This window comes from Scleropages formosus, chromosome 19, assembly GCF_900964775.1.
Source record: "Scleropages formosus chromosome 19, fSclFor1.1, whole genome shotgun sequence".
NCBI classification, from domain to species: Eukaryota; Metazoa; Chordata; class Actinopteri; order Osteoglossiformes; family Osteoglossidae; genus Scleropages; species Scleropages formosus.
The window spans coordinates 5,309,675-5,328,711 of record NC_041824.1 but is presented as its reverse complement, the minus strand read 5'-3'; the positions used below and the strand labels follow the sequence as shown (position 1 = coordinate 5,328,711).

The 19,037-nt window shown below is 44.0% G+C and overlaps 3 protein-coding genes across 3 annotated transcripts; 1 reads left to right on the top strand and 2 right to left on the bottom strand.

Moving 5' to 3' along the window:
- The first annotated feature begins 1,241 nt into the window (after positions 1-1,241).
- On the top strand, positions 1,242-5,305 carry thtpa (thiamine triphosphatase). The gene is made up of 5 exons (XM_029246493.1): positions 1,242-1,286; positions 2,236-3,147; positions 3,372-3,475; positions 3,605-4,153; positions 4,441-5,305. Exons 3-5 carry the CDS (start codon positions 3,406-3,408, stop codon positions 4,539-4,541), a joined length of 720 nt encoding a protein of 239 aa, XP_029102326.1. The 5' UTR covers positions 1,242-1,286; positions 2,236-3,147; positions 3,372-3,405; the 3' UTR covers positions 4,542-5,305.
- A 595-nt stretch (positions 5,306-5,900) lies between these two features.
- Positions 5,901-11,084, bottom strand: LOC108927746 (proteasome activator complex subunit 1-like). Its single transcript, XM_018741244.2, has 11 exons — positions 10,874-11,084; positions 10,357-10,389; positions 10,196-10,258; positions 9,961-10,068; positions 9,545-9,608; positions 9,206-9,303; positions 9,009-9,077; positions 8,548-8,615; positions 8,315-8,369; positions 7,185-7,271; positions 5,901-6,013 (listed from the first exon to the last, which is right to left on the bottom strand). The coding sequence occupies exons 1-11, from the start codon at positions 10,919-10,921 to the stop codon at positions 5,933-5,935; spliced, it is 774 nt and encodes a 257-aa protein (XP_018596760.2). The 5' UTR covers positions 10,922-11,084; the 3' UTR covers positions 5,901-5,932.
- A 1,938-nt stretch (positions 11,085-13,022) lies between these two features.
- Positions 13,023-18,144, bottom strand: fen1 (flap structure-specific endonuclease 1). Its single transcript, XM_018741090.1, has 13 exons — positions 18,005-18,144; positions 17,438-17,489; positions 16,699-16,793; positions 16,488-16,590; positions 16,044-16,146; positions 15,734-15,797; positions 15,533-15,642; positions 15,293-15,429; positions 15,032-15,098; positions 14,754-14,885; positions 14,207-14,358; positions 13,594-13,708; positions 13,023-13,466 (listed from the first exon to the last, which is right to left on the bottom strand). Exons 3-13 carry the CDS (start codon positions 16,778-16,780, stop codon positions 13,389-13,391), a joined length of 1,143 nt encoding a protein of 380 aa, XP_018596606.1. The 5' UTR covers positions 16,781-16,793; positions 17,438-17,489; positions 18,005-18,144; the 3' UTR covers positions 13,023-13,388.
- Between the last annotated feature and the right edge of the window lie 893 nt (positions 18,145-19,037).

Sequence of the window (19,037 nt, the reverse complement as noted above, 5' to 3'; positions counted from 1 at the left end):
TTACTGGTGGAAGTACTTGCTTATTAGACCTTTAAAACGTACTATATTTAGTTTCCTATTGTATTTATGATGTATTTCAATATATTTAGAAAAGTTGACATGAACTGCAGCAGCCTTTGTTCTCTTATTCCAGTCTGTCACAGTGTTTTTAGAGGAAGCCCTCAGTCCCAGTGTGGCTTTCAGTCTGTCTGCAGACCAGTATATAATACGATGAAAATATTAAAACTGTGCTTTGTAAAAACAGCTGAGATGTTTTCCTCCAGTGCTTCCCAGTGTTTTCTCTTGTGAGTGTGTTTGCAAATGTTTAAAATGAATAAAAGGGATTGTTTAAAAAGGCAGGAAAACACACACCGTGCTCCACCTCCGCTGCAGAAAAGGAGTGTTTCTAAGTCAAAAAGAAAGAAATCACCAGCAGACTTATTAATACAAAAATAATTTATAGAATAGACCAAGTTGCTTGCTATACATTATTAAACCAACACATGCACATTATGCAGCAAGGGGTCATGGGAAAGTTCTCATCAGCCTACAATAAACGTCCAAACTTTACAGAACTTTGCTCTACATTTATCTTCATTCGCATAGCTCACGCTTCTCTCCAAAGTATGAAAAAATATTTGCCGACACTTTTCCAATTCTATCTTTTTCTCATTCCTAGACCCGTGTGTGTGAGTGAAGCCTGAGAGAGAAAAGTGACATCACAATTTTTTCTGCTATTTCCTCAGCCGTCGCCTCCAGTCCCCTTGGCCTCCCAGCAGCTGTCGACAACGCTGTGGTCCTCAGGCCGTTCCATTCTCCAGGGAGGCTTCCACAGCTGCTGCCGACCTGAAGGGGGTGTGGATCGTCGCAACACTCTGGTCGTCCCTTCGTGAAAGTTCCACAGAGCAGGGGCAAAGAATGGAGTGAACGATTCTCTCCCTATACCTCTTTAAAATCCTCAGGTGGTCCCTCTTTGTCAGCAGTGTGACGGCAAAGAACGACAAAGATCTATTGTCTTGGATGCAAACCATTTCCTCGATGGCGATGCCCAGGAGTCACAACCCTCCAAGCGACGGGGACTCGCTCAGGAAAGCCGCCATCCTCCTCCTGGTTCCTCCGCAGCTTCCGTAAGTACAGTTTCGGTTAATGCTATTGTTATATCCAACTTTGGAAGTTCATGTAACTTAGCAATATTTTCAAGGCTGGGGGGTTGTTATGGGTCAGCAGCTGAAATGTTGTGTTATGCTCTGGGATAGGTTCCAGACACCTGTGATCCTGACTTGGAGAACGTGAGTCAAGGAACGTGAGTAAGTGACGGAGAGGCTAAAGTTTGGGATTTTGATCCATTAATGATCTGCGAAGCAAGGAAAGAAAACGTTGTTCTCATTCCAGCTCTGGGGTGGAACTAATGTGTTGATAAAAATTAGAAAATTAGATTAATGTGGTTTCCTTGTCTTGTTTCAGGCAGAATAAAGGGCAGAAAGAAAGTGTTGCCAAAGCTATGAAAAGTTGTAGTCATTATTGAGTGTCAAAAACTGCAAGAAGAAAGAAAATAAATAATGTAGTAAAATAATAAATAAATGATTATCTGAGTTTTGGATTTTTTTTTTTGTTGGGGGGGACAGGTGATAATGAAGGTCTTAAATTTCTTTGTGTTTTATGTTATGAAATCTTGGCCAGTGCAAGAATAAAACCCTGCAAAACTTACACTTTGAATCCAAACAGCCGATACATTGGTTGCTTTTTTCCTTTTTTGAGGACGAACGCAAAGAACCAGTACAAAAAAAAAAAACTTATTGTACAAAATAAAAGCTGCTGATGAATATTTAGACACTCTACATGATGACTTTCTGTAAATCCCTGACAACCAACGCAACTTAAAAGGACATTTTCAGGTTTTTGGACAATCACATATTGAAAAACAAAGTGGACTGTGTCAGTGAGGGGTACGATTATAGGCCTGATTCACACGTGTCCAAAAAGTCAATCCACCAACGGCAGCAACACATTGCTGCATTTATATTGAACATCTCATGAGGAAAAAAAAACAATTGCTGGCTCTAAAACTGCTTTGTGTTAATATTTATGTGGAACTTATGGTAGGTAAGAAGTGATCGTAGGCTGTAGGCGGCGCGCCCCATCTTTGATTTTGGGAAAGTGGTGCTTGATGTAAAACACTGTGAGAATCACTGATATGACTATGTATAATGAGCGTTTGTCATCATCTTTGTCAATGGATGACGGTGCCTCATCAAGGACGCAACAAAAAGAGCGTAACCAAGCCTTCGCTCTTCGCATGGCACAACCGGATGGGCCGAAGGAACTCAACTGTAAGTCAACAAAGTAACTCCTACAGCAAAAGCAGGTCAGTTACCATAGTACAGTGTTCAATCCTCTCCGTGTCTCACAGAAGGCCAAAGGATCTGCTTACAATTTGTACATAGGTTCCTGCCCACGTATAGCATTATCAAAATCGTTTCTTCTTGGGCAAATATTGGAACAACGTATCTCACGCGACGTCCATTCAGGTAGTTCTATTAAGAAAGTCAACACGCCTTGTTTCCAAACTGTACTGCACGGGGGCCGAAACATCGCTGAAAACCCGTTTTGTTCTTTTTCTGCTCTAAGAGCAAAAAATCAAAAACGGGGCCTCCAATTTTAGCATTTTTGTGTGTAACTGGGGTTATTGATTGAGCTGAGGCACCTGGGAGTAAGTAACTGACTTCTCTGTACAGATAGAGGACTGTTGTGTTTTACTGGATTGTACTACCTACATTTTAGGTAATTTTTATGGATGCTGTGCGAGAATACTGACACATAATTGCTATTCACTCAAGGCTCGCCAAGCAGGTGGGAAATAAGTCAATATAATAAGTCAGCGACATAACTGCTCACTACAATTCTATGTACACATCTATTCTAATCGTTACGGTATTCCGAACTTTCCCATGAGGCAGTGTGCGGCGATGCCAGGAAAGCCCCCAGTGAGGGTGTCCGTAATCCGCCTGTGTGAAAATCCGAACAGAATCGGGTTACAGTTGGTGTCGAACAGGAATCTGCAAGAAAATTCGCTCGACAGAGGGTTGCTAAAACCGTCTTGCGCGATTCCTAGTGCCCGAGAAAGGTTTTCTGAGCAGTTAGGAAGACTTCCTTCATTTCCTGACTCGGGTAAGATTCTCGACCGGCGTTTTTGCATAATGACATTGATCATTGATAATTTCATATGCAGCCACGGACAGGTTTTCATTCTAAATATGACGATAACCAAAGTGCAAATAATGGGATATAATATGGTAAAAAAATATTTTTTTTTTCCAGTCGCAATAGGCAGTTGTGCTGTGGTGCTGCTCGCTTGCTTGTAAGTCACAGTTAGTTAAATTCTTCATGATCAGGTCACCTAGTCCTACTAGGTCTTGTTCGGACGTCATGAGGGTGGAAGTGGAGAGAAAATTCGTGTGCAACTCTGACGTCCATGAGAAGTTAAGAGAAATCGGAGGTGTGTCCAGGAGTGAAGATCTGGTACAGTATATTGAAGTGCACTGACTACGTCATAACTCCACACGTAAATGTCATCGAGGTGTGTGACGTCACGCCGACGTGTTTCCGTCTATGTGTCACCCCGCAGCAGTGTGTGTCGGTCAGTGTGAGTTTGAAGACAAGTACTTTGATTGTCCCGAGCATCACCTGACCCTCAGAGATGTGTGGCTGCGCTGCCGCCAGGGATCATGGGAACTGAAGTGCCCCACGCAGGAGGACAGGCAGGAGCGGGGGGAGCAGGAGAGCCATGCGAGGAGCCTCCTCACTCGCTACCGGGAGATCACCAGCCTGCCGGAGATCATCGCCAAAGTGCGAGAGGTTACGGGAGAAGAATGCGCGGGACACGGGCCGTCCAGGATGGAGGATGAAGGGATGAGAATGGAGGACGTGGACGAGTGCTCCTTACGTGGAGGAGCCCTGTCCTGGTTGAATGAACTCCATCTGGTGCCTTTTGCAGTGTTCAGCACCAAGCGGTGCTCCTTCACTCTCGCCGAGGAGGGTCAGCAGCACGGGGTGCGAGTGGATCTCGACCAGGCGGACTTTGGGTTTTGCGTGGGGGAGATAGAGGTTCTGCTGCCGGACGGAGGGGAAATGCAGCCTGCGCTGGAGCAAATAGAGAGAACTGCCCAGAGGCTCGGTGAGAAGAGTGACATATCCACTGGGGCAATGTTACCTTTCAGACCTTCTCATCTAAATTTTTTCTGGTTTCTTTTACCATTTCTCTGTAAGGATTTTCTAAACTCACAGAGCTCATTCAGTATTAGATGAGCATATATATATATTTTTTTTAGTTCTTAATATTGACTCTTTATGCTTAGTTTTAGGCCTGTATGTGTTTTGTACAAGATTTTAATCTCTCTCTCTCTCTCTCTCTCTCTCTCTCTCTCTCTCTCCCTCTCCCCCTCCCCCTCCCCCCTTCTGCAGGTCTGTCTGGTGAAAAGAGGGTTCCGGGAAAAATGGATGCCTATTTGCAAAAATACTGCCCAGAACACTACAAAAAATTACTAAATGCGAAAATACTTTGACAGAAATGGACTTGACAGAACTGTCTTAATACATATTTAGACTAACATTAAAATGAAATAGTTCATCAATTAATAATTTGTTATAAATTAATAATTTATGAGACATAGCTGTTGATTGTCCAAGGTACTAGGGTTCATTCATTATACAGAGCACTTAATATGTACAGTAAAACTGAATACACTGTGTGATACTTAATCAGCAGTGATCTGCAATATATGGTATTAACTAACTTATGGCACTAAGGTTTTTTGAAGAACTGTATGTGATCACATTTCCACTTGCAAGCAAATACTGTATTTTTATTATTTCCTTAGATGATATCAAAGTAAATGTGTGTGTAAAGTGTGATACTAATATTCTCATGATGTTTATGAGTTGTGTAAAAATACAAGTAGTGCTGCTTGTGTAACTTCCATCAGTTGACTTAGATCTTAGCAGTTTATTCTACTTGTGTTTTAATTCTGTCCACATCTACTGTATGTTGTCCTGGGAAATACAAGGGTCTAATTTCCTGTTTTATTTTTTTTAACCTTCTTGGGACATTTTAATTTTTCTGTTTATTATTTTTATTCCTGTGTAAAAACTAATAATAATGCAGGGGTTCTTTACGGGGGTCCACGATTTCCTTGGGTTTGTGAACCACAGGCTTCCTCTGAAAATAACACCCAACTCAATAAAGGTATTCGCACTATTAATTTCTATGCAAGGTATTTTTGAATGAAAGTAATTTTTAGTATAGTAAACTGAGTGCAGTATTTTTACATTCATGGACATTTGCTATAGAAGACCCTCTAGTCTAATAACATATGCCAACTTTCCTCCACAACCGATTGATTACTAACTTTTTCAATTAAATGGGTAGGTTTCAGTTATCTGACACTTTCCTCCAAAGCAACTTACAGGGTTAAGGCACTTACAGTTATTTACCCATTTATATAACTGGGTAATTTATTGGTGTGATCTCGGAGTAAATATCTTGCTTAAAGGTATTATAGCCAGAGGTAGGAATTGAACCTGCAACCTTCAGGTCCAAAGGCAGTAGTTCTAACCCCTTGATTCAATTTTTGCACATGATCAGATCTGTTTGCTGATCGTTCACAGACACCTCATTTCCAGTGTGTGCAGATTCTGTTAAAGGTTCCAGTCAGGATTTGGCCCCTAGTAGCCCGAGGGGAACGAAGGCTCAGCAATGTTAAAAATGACAGGCGATGACCTAAAAACTGCACTTTACAGAGGATTATTTTTAGAAGTTAAAAATACAGATGTCACTTTAATCGAAATTGACCACTTTATTTGTAAATGGGAATGAAATACAGACAAGTGTCAATGCAGCGAGGTGGTGTCCAGTTACTCTGTGTGTGTGTGTGTGTGTGTGTGTGGACACCGTCTCTCAGTAGATGAGCGCCTTGCCGTCTCCCCGGGGCTTTTTGATCTTGTCGTAGTTCTTGGTGATGATGTCGTACAGCACAGCCTAGGAGAGGTGACAAATGACCGAGTGCCTTTGTCAGCGACGCTGAACCCGTGAGAAACACACCGACACGGCGACACACTGTCATTCAAATGTGAGAGAAGACATCGTATAATGTTGTGCACAGGAGTGCTGGGGACCGCTGCTGAAGTAAAAATTACCGCAAAATAACGCCGACTCTCCGCGACACTGGGTTCAGTGCCAAATGTCACCTTAACATGTTTCCTAGAGCAGAAAGCGCTTTAATTCCTTCAGTAAAGCAGTGGCCTCTTTGTATCTAACCTTGCCGAGACCTTTATGTTACTTTGTTGGACTACGGAGGTCTGGAACAATAAATGGGAATTATTAAGGGTCTAGCAGTGCTGAACTACAGCATCAGAAATGTACCACAGTAAATTTACATTATTCCGCATGACCATTGACAGGAAGTCTCGAATATCTATACACCCTTATAGAACTTATTACATGTATTCATTTATCTCACACTTTTCTCTAAAGTGACTTACAATTGTTTACCCATTTATACAGTTGGATAATTTACTGGAGCACTTTATGGTAAGGGTACTACAGCCAGAAGGGACCCAAAAGTTGCAGGTTTGAATCTCACCTCCTGCTGTACTGCCCTTGAGCAAGGTACTTGCCCTAAAGTGCCCCAGTAAAATGACCCAGCTGTATAAATGGGTAAATAACTGTAAAATAGCTTAACATTGTAAGTCACTTCGGAGAAAAGTGTAAAATGACCAAAACCTTACTGGTAATTTTACTGGAGCAATTGAGGGTAAGTATCTCTCCCAAGGGTACTACAGCTAGAGGGGGGATTTAAACCTGTCACTTTTGGGTCCAAAGGCAGCAGCACTAACCACCACACTACAGATCACATATGTTGAAAGTGGAGCAGCACCTGTACACACACACACACACACACACACACACACACACACACACACACACACACACACACACACACACACACACACACACACACACACACACACACACACATGGGCTGTGGTAAGAGGGTAAAACTAAGCCGTTCTAGGGAAAATCATCACTCATAAGTTACTGTTCTCACCGGACCTGGATACCGCAGCTCCTAACCGAGCTGGATATGGTACTGTACCCAGGACAGTAAAACAGGTGAGAGTGGGATGGTGGGGGGGGGCTGTTGACTCACATAAGAGTTGCGGATCTCCAGGATGACGACGCGCAGCTCGCAGTACTGATGCTGGTCCAGCTCGTGCACCAGCTGCCGATAATCACCCTGAAACAAGGGGGCGAGGAGGGCACAGAATGACAACACGACACACCGGGCACCGTCGCCGAGCCGCACCTTGAAAAACCACCTCGCACACATTTAAGAAGTGTGCGGTGGCCTTAAGCCCTGTTCATCGACTGCATTTCCAGGAATTTGTAAGAAATAATACAACGTAACAACATTTTTCAAAGTTCTTAGTTATGTTGATTTTTCGGTTGATTATAATTAGTTTATTCATGACAAAAATACCACTGGCTCTTCTGGAGTGTCACTTTCAGCCACAGAATCTTACTTTCACTATTATTATGAAGTTCTTCAAGAATTTATTGGAATTTTCACTCACGCATTTAAGGTATGCTATACTAGGAGATTTTAAACACCATTTATTAACACACATACACACACACACACACATTTTCAGAACCGCTTGTCCCTCACGGGGTCACGGGAAACCGGAGCCTACCCGGCAACACAGGGCGTAAGGCCGGAGGGGGAAGGGGACACACCCAGGACGGGACGCCAGTCCGTCGCAAGGCACCCCAAGCGGGACTCGAACCCCAGACCCACTGGACAGCAGGACTGCGGTCCAACCCACTGCACCACCGCATCCCCCCCCATTTATTAACAAAAAAAAGATATCCTGCATGTCTCTGAACATTCTAGAAAATCACTGAAACCTACAAGCCATTGGCAGATTCCAGAAGGCACCGGAACATTCCAGAAAGCATCAGATCCTAAGCATCAGGTACTGGAATATTCGGTGATCGGAACCCGGCGCCAAAATTTGCCAAAATGTGCTATTTTCAAGAATGTGGAATATTTTTCTCAAAACTGACATATAGTACAAACTAATGCCAAAAGTATGATTAACAAAACTGAATAGAAAACGCAAAAAAAAATTCTGTTACATTGTGTAATCCTCACGTTAACGTCTTCACACGTTCATATTTAAATAAGCTGGAAGAACGTTCCAGAAATATGACCGATTGAGCGCTTGTATATTTTACAGACATTAGAGACAGCAGCAAATCAGAATTTTTCACACTGACCACATGTGGCTGTTTGGAGGCCTTGGCGACAGCATCTCCTCTCTCGCTGTAATACCTGCAAACAACACGTTACCGACACACACGTTGGTCACAAACGCGGCACAGCTCACGTCAATCTGGCGACCCCATAAGGGCTCCAGCGAAAGCCCTGCTGATGATCTCCAGCTTCCTGCACATACAGTCATCATTAAGTGGTGAGTAATTGAGTGCGGTCATCGCCAGCCGTCTCTTACTTTGAAATCTGTGTCTGGAATCCCTCTATTTTAGTGCGAGTGTTGGTTAAAAATTCAAAGACTTTCTCCTGCAAAAACAAAAAAAAAAAATTAAAATATTTTTTAAAAAATTAACATTTACGAGAACATGAAAAAATGCCAGAACATCATAATTCTATATTTTAATGACTTGTGAGAGAACAGCCTGAGACCTCTCCTACACTTGATCTTTGTTATTAGTATTGTGTACATGATGACTTTATAAGTTCTAAGACTGGCCGCCTCTTGGCGCTGCTGGGTGTGGGTGCCAGTGCCTTACAAACACACAAGCGCCAAACGGTGGCCAGTCTTAGAACATACCGACTACACCACTGCACAACTACTTAATTTCCATTGATAAAAAAAAAAAAAAAATTATTAGTTTTCAGATGCTTTCCTGCACACGTGGGCAGAGCACCCAACGCAGCGTGAGACCCACCAACCTGCACAGCGACTCCAAAGTTGTTTCCATCCTCAATCTTGGGAATCTGTAGCTGCACCCACATTGACACCTGACAGGCGAATGGGACAAAGTTGAAGGCATGGAGTGTACAGTACGCCGCTTCTACCACCCCTGGTGCTACGCGGCCGGGCAACCGAGATGAAGAAGATCATTGAGAGACGGATGGGGGTCACGAACCGTGTTGAGTTTCTCCTTCAGAGTCTGGATGTGAGGCTTGATGTCCTTCAGGAGACGCTCCACTCGCTCATTGATGGCAATGGGACCACAGGGTGGACCTGGTGGACAGCAGATATGGTGACTCAAGAGGCAAAGCTTCTACTCAAGAGCTGCTCCATCAAAAGCACATCACACAGGTGGGATTCGAACCAAAACACAACTGCGCTCTCCACTGGGAGCTCAGAGCGTCACCTTGTTGGTTGCTTTTTATGATTAGTAGGTTCTCATGAAAACTCAACACTCCACATGTCCCAAAGTCTGGAAACCGCTCTATTTGACAAAATAATGTCTAATGTTCACCTTTTTCCTCCTCGTCCTTCTCCTTCTCCTTGTCTTTGTCCTTCTTTCCTTCCTTCGCCTCTTTCTGTGGAGAACAAACAGGAGAGGATGGATGCGATTAAAGACACCAGGTGAGAGACACCCAACTTAGGATCCAGAAGGTCAAGAGTCTGATGGCAAAGAACGCTTCTACAAAGGGGTGTTTTGGCTCTAATTTGTTATTAAATTTCATAAAGAATGTCCAGGTTAAGCACATTCTTGGCACTTTGTCTGACCAAGGTAACTAAGACGTGATCCATTCCTTTTCGTCCCAAATTCTCCTAGCCCCAAGTGAAACGCTGCATCTGCTGGTACAGATTACCGTGCTTTACTCTGGAAAGAAACTCTTCCTCACGCAGTCGTGAGAGAATTAAATATGTGTGAAATATGGATGTTACCTCCTCCTTCTTCTTCCTCTTCAGCTCCTCCTTTTCAGGGTCAGGTATGGGAATGTCCAGCGGGGCCACCAGAGAGGACAGGTCCTCTGGAGTTATGCCCAGGGAGGCCTTGGGAGGAGACAAACACACACACACACACACACACACACACACACACACACATCCAATTGATCTCTGTCCCTGGTCACCACAAGTGTTAGGTCTCAGCACCTTGAGCTCCCAGCTCTCTCCTCACCTGTAGCAGAGCGTCCATTTCGGCAATCTTCTGCGGGAAGAACGTGGAGACCAACGACTCCGCCTGGGACACGGAGACGGCGACACGGTTACAGGGACACGGGAACGCGACGACGCGCCCTTCCGTGGCAGAAAAAAAATGGGCGCAGCATCCATACTCACCTCTTTGGTGAGCTGCTTGCAGAAGTCATCAACCTGAGCGGTGAAGAGACACGGGACACAGAGCTTTATTAGCAACACCACTAACGGTCCCATCTGCCCAAGTCTAGGGGGGCCAGCAGATGGCGCGGTGGTTTAAGTCCCTCCCTCCGGACTGGAAGGACTCAGGCTTGAACCTCACCTCCTGCTGTAGACCCGACGATCAAGGTATTTACCATGATTTGCCTAAGTAAAAGCCACCCTGCTCTGTAAATCGATGTAAATAGTTTTGGGTAAAGGAGTTAAATGAGCAAAAAAATATTATTTATTTGCCAGATGCTGCTGTAACTGCATTTTGGAAAGAGCAGGCCAGGACCACACAGGCACCAGTGTGGATTTACTGTGTTTTACTGCACTGCCACTGTAACACAGCCGGGTCACACAGTACAACAGGTTACAGTACAGGAGGCTTAAAAATAGATAGATAAATAAAAAAATAAATAATAATGAAATGTCATCTGTTGAAAATTATGGAGCTCACCTTTTTCTTGGACTCTGGACGGATCTCTAAGGAAGTCATCGTGTCCATCAATCAACGTTATTGATTATTGCTTATTAATAAGGTCCCGCCTCAGTGTATCGCTAAATTACCCCAAAGTACGCGAGTGGTGCGCGCATTTACCTCGTTTTTTAAGTAAATAGCCCCCGTGTCGCCGCCCGATCGATCGCTACACACAGTTACTCAGCACAAAAAGCGAAAATGAAAGTTAAATAACGAACCGGTTCGTCGTAACTCGGGGTTTCCGCACCTGCTGCCCGCGCTGTGGGAACTGTAGTCCCCAGGAGTCGGTGCACGGCTCACGATCTTCTCAGCTTCACGTGTAATCTTTTTAAATATTATTATTATTATTATTATTGCATTTATTTAGCAGACACTTTTCTCCAAAGCGACTTCCAGTGAACTCTATGTAGTGTTATCAACACACACACCTTATTCACCGCGGTGACTTACACTGCTAGATACACTACTTACATTGGGTCACTCATCCATACATCAGTGGAAGACACACACACAGTCTCTGTCACTCACACACTATGGGTGAACCTGAACAGCATATGTTGGGAGTGTGGGAGGAAACCAGAGCACCTGGAGGATACCCACGCAGACACAGGGAGAACATGCAAACTCCACATGGATTGAACAGAGATCAAACCCACATCCTGTCGCACCACCCAGGCGCTGTGAGACAACAGCACTAATCGCTGTGCCACCACGTCACCCGGTTTATTATAATAATTCTTATTATTATTATGATAACAGCAGCCTTGTCTCCAAAACCGCTGCCATTTACATCAATCCAATTAAAGGGCTGTGAGAAAGTATTGGGATCTTCCATGACCTTCTGCTTTACTGCAGATTTTTACTATGAATTTATTAAGATCTCGAAGTAGAAGTTAATATTGGGTAACACCTGCCCAAGCAGCAGCTGGTTGCTTCCCCTTTAGGTGTAACAGCTGCAACTAAACCTTTCCTGTACCTGTTGAGCAGGGTCTCACGCCAATGACTCGGAACTGATGCAGCATCGTTTCAGCGTTTTGAGGATCAGCAGCTCTTTTCAGATCAGTCCACAGCTTCTCAGTTGGATTTAGGTCATTCCACAGAACATTCATCCTGGAGTCTTCAGTAATGCACAGCGACTTTATCTGAGGCAAGAAGGCTCCATGTCCAAGGTGCTATTCTAGGCTTCTTTTTGACCTTACTTACAGTTTTACTCTGCTTGCGGCAAGTTCCCCATGGCGGTCACCCTTACGGTTGAGGTTCAGAGCCTAAAACATGGCCATGTAGTAACCCTTAAAAACTTCTCCGAAGGGCTTCAACATTCCATCTGAGCTGAGCATGGTGCACGTGTAGTTTTCCAGCTTTTGATGGCCTAAATTAAACCTGAATATTAATGTTTAACAAATTATTCACATGAACAGCTGCCTCTAATTACTGTTAGGTTGATTCAACTCAGAGGCCAATTACATTTTTAAACTCAATAACTGCACACAAAAGAAGTAACAGAGTAGTAGTATAATTTTTCCATCTTAAGTTTCTTTCATATTCACTATTGAAACTATGAAAATCATCTCTATCAGCTTCATCAAAAAGCAGTAAAACAGACATCATACTGGATACACTGTAATTCTAACAAAAATTGTAAATATATTTCTTATATTTTATTTAGAAGCTATATTCTTAGTTCATGAAAAAACTGAGATGTACAGTCATTAAATTATTCCTTCAAACCCTGATCTCCTAGATGAATATAACCCAAGAGGAAACACAATATCTTCTGTAACCGTAGTCCATAAAGAAACTATTTGCTTTGTTTTGCTTTCAGTCTTTTATCCATATCCTTTTCTGGGTGTTACTGCAATGCTGAGCAATGAGTATCACCTTTACAAGAAGTTTCTCCCCCCCCCCCAAAGATGTGCATAGTTCCAGATGTTCACACCAGCAATTTAAAATTCATCATAAATATTATCAGTTAAAAATAAATACTTGAAAGGCAACAAAGTTTCAGTGAAATGAATGCAGTGCAATATATGTTCACAGAATTTATTTATGGACATTGTTCCAGCATTCAGCAGACAGAGTCTTAAAGGGGCTTGTGGTCCAGAAAAGGTTAGGAACCTCTGGCTTGGACATTTACCAGGGAAAATAAAAACAATGCACATTCCATGCTGGTCAGTGCCACTGCCAAACCACCATCACTGTGCATGTGCTGAGTCTAACATAATTTTAAATTAAAAAAAAAAAAAAAAAAAAAGCAATAGCACATTTATTATTTTCAAGTTACAATGGATTTACAGGTCATCCACGGACACATTGCTTTTAACATGAACAAAAAGACAAACTTATCTATTAGTAAAATACTGAGCATTGAATTTATTGCTAAAAGTTCCTCCTGTTGTAGAGCTCCTGCTTATTAAAGAGCTGGAGGTCAGCACGTCAGTCATCCACTTAACACTCTTCCTGTAACATCCTCTTGCCACGGTTCACCTTCTCCACACTACTTGCCCTTCTTGAACTTTCCTGGAGTTGCACTTGTTTTCTGTTTCTTCTTGGCTGACCCTTTCACCTCAGGCTCCTGAAAGGTGGAGAAATATATCGAATTATAAGTGATCAATTAAAACAAAGTCTACGAAGCAGTAGGGATACACAAAGTTGAAACAGAATCTCAACTTCACCACAGTAAAGAGACAGGCCAAGGGTACCTTGCGTTTGGACGACAGCGACCCCGTGATGGTGAAAAAGGTGTCCAGGCGACCCTGAGTGCTGCCTTGCCTGCTCTTCAGAATCTTCTTACAGCCGTTACGGATACGGTCCTCACTGCACACAGATCAGCCATGAGCATCATTAAGTAGCAACCTTGTACTATCACTTACCTTGAAGACCAGCTACTTGTGCATACATCTTAAATAAATTGTACTGTTCAACATCCAGGGGGCGCGGTGGCGCAGTGGGTTGGGCCGGGTCCTGCTCTTCAGTGGGTCTGCGGTTCGAGTCCCGCTTGGGGTGCCTTGCAACGGACTGGCGTTCTGTCCTGGGTGTGTCCCCTCCCTCTCCGGCCTTACGCCCTGTGTTACCGGGTAGGCTCCGGTTCCCCGTGACCCCGTATGGGACAAGCGGTTCTGAAAATGTGTGTGTGTGTGTGTGTGTGTGTGTTCAACATCCGAACAAGAAATAAACTTCCCATATTATTGTAAAAAGTCATGCCTTTCAGTATCTAAAACCCCATTATAGTTCTCCCTAAGCAGATGACTTAGGAAAATAGATGTATGGATTAAAAGCACTCAGACAAATTAATACCACCAAATATTGTCACACCTGAACTGTTTCTCAGTGCACATGAACTGGACGAGTCCTTCTTCGTCCGGCTCACTCCATTTGAGTTCTACAGAGTTGCAGTTCACCACCTCTGGTTCCCTGAACAGCTCACGAGCCTCCTTATACAGCCAGTCCTCTGGTGCGGGATATTTCTACAAGGAATAGTACCGGTTTTAAACAACGGTTGTACCAATTCTACAATTGTACCCCCTGCAGACAATAAAGGGACTGTCAGTTACCAAATTGCAGTGGAATTGTCCATCTGTGCATATGGATATAGGCAGCATACAACCTTTATACATATGCACTGCAATACATTTAAACCAATAATTGAGAATACATACATCTCCCTTAAACTGCCCATATGCCAGCTTTTATGCACTTAAAAATGCACTTTATCATTACTGGTTTAAATCTCATAGTTATTGTTTAATGTAAAGATTTACCTTGGTGGAATGGAAAGAACAGATACAGGAGTTAGTGCAATTTTACAATTGGAGTCGCAAAGTTATTATAAAACGCTGAACATCTGCAGTGCAGGACTCACAGAAAGGTCGATGTTGTCCAGAATCTTCTCAATGGAGCCGTGCTGTCGAATGAGGTCCATGGCTCTTTTAGGTCCTACACCTTTGATTGTGCCGCAGTAATCGCAGCCCAGCAAGATACACAGGTCTATGAACTGAGCGGGGAGGGAGGGAGAGTGTGGACAGGAGAGAGAGGACAGGAGAGAGAAAAATGATCAGGAAATCTTAGTGGCAACAGAGACCAATTCAGAACACTATATAAATAATATATGTATGTGCGTGTGTGTGTGAGAGAGAGTACCTGCTCGTGCGTCAAAGCCATGTCCTGAAGAATACGGCTGAAATGATATTCCTGAATCGGCAGTTTCCTGGAAGAAGAGCCAAATGATTTAAGTCAAGTTACACGTAATTCTGGATGTACAATTACTGCTGCGGAGAAAAGGCAGGCAAAGCAGATAACGGACACAACAGACATTACAGGTGAAACCCCTCTCCCAATGCACCACAAAAATCTTCTGCGATTAAAGTCATCTGTCAAGTTTCTGCACAGCAAAACATTTACTTGGCTTCGCTGGCGGTTAGATGCCTCAGCAGGACGTTTGTCCCAAACGTCAGGCCGTCCATGTCCTCCGTCGCCGTGGCAAAGACCTTCCCCGCCTTCACGAGCGCAGCACAGCTGGCTTCCGCTTCACAGGGTGCCTGAAGAAAAGGCTCACGCTCAGTAACTGCGCTGCAGCTGCGACCGGAGCGATGACACGGAGAGGAGGAGTTACGACTGAAATGAAGGAGGAGGAAGACACACCTCGATATAGGGCACGCCCATGAGGGTGAGGAGCTTTTTGCACTCGTCGTTGTGCTGCTTGGTGACCTTCACAAGGCGCTTGCTGAACTTATCAATGTTCTCCTGTTCTCCTGCCAGGCAAGACATTGTCAAAGGGCAAGTCAGGCTTCTGCACAGGCAGGTACAGGCAACGTAGCTGCGGTCCCACAGCCCGGCACTTACCTGTTTCCTGTGCCTGGGCTAGAAGCTTCTCTGCCTCTGCTCTACGCTCCCCTCTCTTTGTCAGCTGTTTGGCAGGAGAAAACACTTGTCAAGTGCATATGGGTAAACTAAACTGTCAAAATGGTCAAAAATTTACTATAAAAGATGCATTTGTATTTGTTATTACACATTTAGCTGAGCTACTTAAAATATCAGATTTGTATACGATGTTCTTACAATGGCCAAGTTTTTAGGGGAGCAATTCAGGGTAAAGCATCTAGTGCAAAGCTACTGCAGCGAGAAGTCTAAGGTTCACTGAAGACGACGCTACCTCCCCCGACTTCAGCTGCGGTGGCTTGCCATCAAACACATACACAGGCTTGATTCCACTCTCCAGCATGCGGATTGTCCTGTAGAACATGCCCATCAGGTGGCTGTGGAGGAGATACATGGGAAGAAATGGTAAATCAAAAGGCAAGAGACAGGGGAACCCTTTTACTAGGTGATCTAGGCCAACGTTACCCTTCTGTACTGAAGTTTGTGAAGTTTGCTTCAATTATAAACTATTCAGAAATTTGAAGGAGCTTGATTTCCCAATGGAAATAAAAAAAAATGGGGTTTTACAGAAAGTTAATGTTTACACACAATACTTTGGTTTGCATGATGTTTTGTATTTCATGACAAGATTGCGCCAATGTATTTTAACGTAACTTCTAAATACAGACTTGACAGTAAGTGTGTAAATAATTAAAATAATGCAGCACTCGGAACATACCTGGTCGTTTCTCCATCCTCATTCTGCAGCATATTGCCATCCTGCCTCACTGCAATCAGGAACTGATAAATACTCATCGATGCATCTATCGCTATCTTCCGTCCTGAGCAAGAAAAGACAAAAAGTCAACAAACCACGGGAACTGCAGGAGAACAACCCTCTGAAGCTGCACTCACGGCATCAACTAAGTAATAAATGTTAAAATTATCACCAAAATAGCTTTTGATGTCATGCTCCTTGATGGCTGAAGGGGCCTGGTCTGCTACCAGCTTTGCAAGGCCGTGAATTCCCATAGCGACTGACAGCCTGCGCACAAAAGCAAAAATTCAACTGTACATACTGTTGTCACCCTCTAGTTTATGAGGATGGCAGAGTGGTGCAGCAGGTAGCATTTACATTTGTTTATTTAGCAGATGCTTTTCTCTAAAGCGACTTCCAATGAACTCTATGTAGTGTTATGAACCCACACACCTTATTCACCATGGTGACTTACACTGCTAGATACACTACTTACACTGGGTCACCCATCCATACATCAGTGGAACACACACACACACACACACACACACACACACACACACACACACACACACACACTCTCTCTCTCTCTCTGTCACTCACACACTATGGGGGAACCTGAACAGCATGTCTTTGGACTGTGGGAGGAAACCAGAGCACCTAGAGAAAACCCACACAGATACGGGGAGAACATGCAAACTCCACATAAACTGAGTGGGATCAAAACCCCGTTCGCTTGCACCGCCCAGGTGCTGCGAGACAGCAGCACTGCTCGCTGTGCCACCGTGCCACCCGCCGCGGCCTCATCGCTCCATGCCTGAAGTCTCGGTCTCAATGGGGTTTACATGCTCTCCCTGTGTTTATGAGGGTTTCCTCGTGTGAATCTACGCTGCTTGCTGTGTACTTGCAGCTGCGAAGGCCTGGAGTCTCACCCTGTTCTTCCTGGCACTGGAGAACAGCAACCCTGTACTGCGTCAGCAGGTCCTAAATGGGAGTAAAGGTAGTTATTGGGGGAGGGGTTGGCATTTTCTGTTACATTTAGTACATCATCATGTATTCATTTAGCAGATGCTTTTCTCCAAAGCGACGTACACCTCATATTAAAATTAGGAGCAGTAAGTTAGTGGTTAGACCTGCTGCCTTTAAACCCAAAGGTCACCAGGTCAATTCCCACCTCTAGGAAAAGGTACTTACTCGCTGCACAAATTTTATTACCCACCTCTGACTAGTCTATGTACATTATTATCATTAAATCGCTTTGAAGAAGCGTCTGATAAATGAATAAATCACGTCAATGCACAGATGAGTGACCCAGTAAGTAGTATATCTAGCAGTGTAAGTCACAACACGTCGTGGTGAATTTAATCATTAATTTATTGTGGACAGAGTGAGTGGTGGAAGTCGCTTGAGAAGCGCCTCTGTCTGCAGGCTAATATACTGATACTCGACACCAATTGAATTTGCAAATGCAAATATGCACGAATTCCATGCAACATTACCTTTTTTTCAGTCACGGTGCGAATTAGCCGTGTATGAACTTACTCAAAAAAGATAAATAAACACGATGCCTGAGGATAAAGATGCACCGCCTTCGTTGCGTGCCTTATGAGCGCCAAAAGCCTGCGCCGGTTTCGCGCGAAATCTGACACGCAGCCGTTCTAGTCGATCCCCGATCGGTACTTACGCAGCCAAGACAAGAGCAATCGACGAAGAGAAAAAAAATGTCGCAAAATACAGTATTTAAGGAAATTTTGGTTTAACGAAGATTACCAGTAAATATTTTGAAGTGTAATTAAAAAAAAAACCATTACACATCTAATTTCCGACTTAATCCAATAATATTTCAGTAAAAAAGTTTATGTTTCAGATAATACAGTAAAGGTGGAGGGCATGGTGGCGCAGCGGGTTTGGCCGGGGCTTACCCTCTGACGGGTCTGGGGTTTGACCGCTGCTTGGGGCGGCCTTGCAATAGACTGGCGTCCCGTTCGGGGTGTGTCCCCTCCCCCTCAAGCCTTGCGCCCTGTGCTTCCGGGTTAGGCTCCGGTTCGCTGCGACCCCGCTCGGGACAAGCGGCTGTAGACATTGTGTGTGTGTGTGTGACAGATAATACAGTAAACTTTAGACTGAATATTGGGATAAATGATAATGTGTATTCTTTTACATTTTATAACTAAGCTTTACATATACTCTACATGTTTGTCTACAATTACTTGTAAATTCCGAGTATTTTTTCTTTATTTTTCCATTTCCATCAGACTCTTGTCCAATGCAGGCTACGCCAACCTCCAGTGCGACAGTCGGCGCTCGTCTATAGATTGGATTGGAGCGACATTCGTGTCCCTTTAACAGCGTGTCAAAGACTGTTTCCGCGCAGCGTGTTAGCAGCCGAGGGCCGGCATGGGGAGCCGTTAAGCCAATGAGCGGCTGAGCTTCATAACCAGTGAGCGGCTGAGCTCCATGACCAATGAGCTGCTGAGGTCCATAACCAATGAGCGGCTGAGCTCCATAACCAATGAGCTGCTGAGCCCGACA

Excerpts from the sequence above, each read along its gene's own strand:
- thtpa (XM_029246493.1), top strand. The coding sequence starts at position 3,406 with ATGAGGGTGGAAGTGGAGAGAAAATTCGTGTGCAACTCTGACGTCCAT. Across the intron at positions 3,476-3,604 it reads GAAGTTAAGAGAAATCGGAG|CAGTGTGTGTCGGTCAGTGT; the intron begins GTGTGTCCAGGA and ends GTCACCCCGCAG. Across the intron at positions 4,154-4,440 it reads GAGAACTGCCCAGAGGCTCG|GTCTGTCTGGTGAAAAGAGG; the intron begins GTGAGAAGAGTG and ends CCCCTTCTGCAG.
- LOC108927746 (XM_018741244.2), bottom strand. The coding sequence starts at position 10,921 with ATGGACACGATGACTTCCTTAGAGATCCGTCCAGAGTCCAAGAAAAAG. Across the intron at positions 8,616-9,008 it reads ACTTTGGAGTCGCTGTGCAG|GAGAAAGTCTTTGAATTTTT; the intron begins GTTGGTGGGTCT and ends TTGTTTTTGCAG. Across the intron at positions 6,014-7,184 it reads TGGAGATCCGCAACTCTTAT|GCTGTGCTGTACGACATCAT; the intron begins GTGAGTCAACAG and ends CACCTCTCCTAG.
- fen1 (XM_018741090.1), bottom strand. The coding sequence starts at position 16,780 with ATGGGAATTCACGGCCTTGCAAAGCTGGTAGCAGACCAGGCCCCTTCA. Across the intron at positions 15,643-15,733 it reads AGCCCAGGCACAGGAAACAG|GAGAACAGGAGAACATTGAT; the intron begins GTAAGTGCCGGG and ends CTTGCCTGGCAG. Across the intron at positions 14,359-14,753 it reads TGGACAACATCGACCTTTCT|AAATATCCCGCACCAGAGGA; the intron begins GTGAGTCCTGCA and ends TATTCCTTGTAG.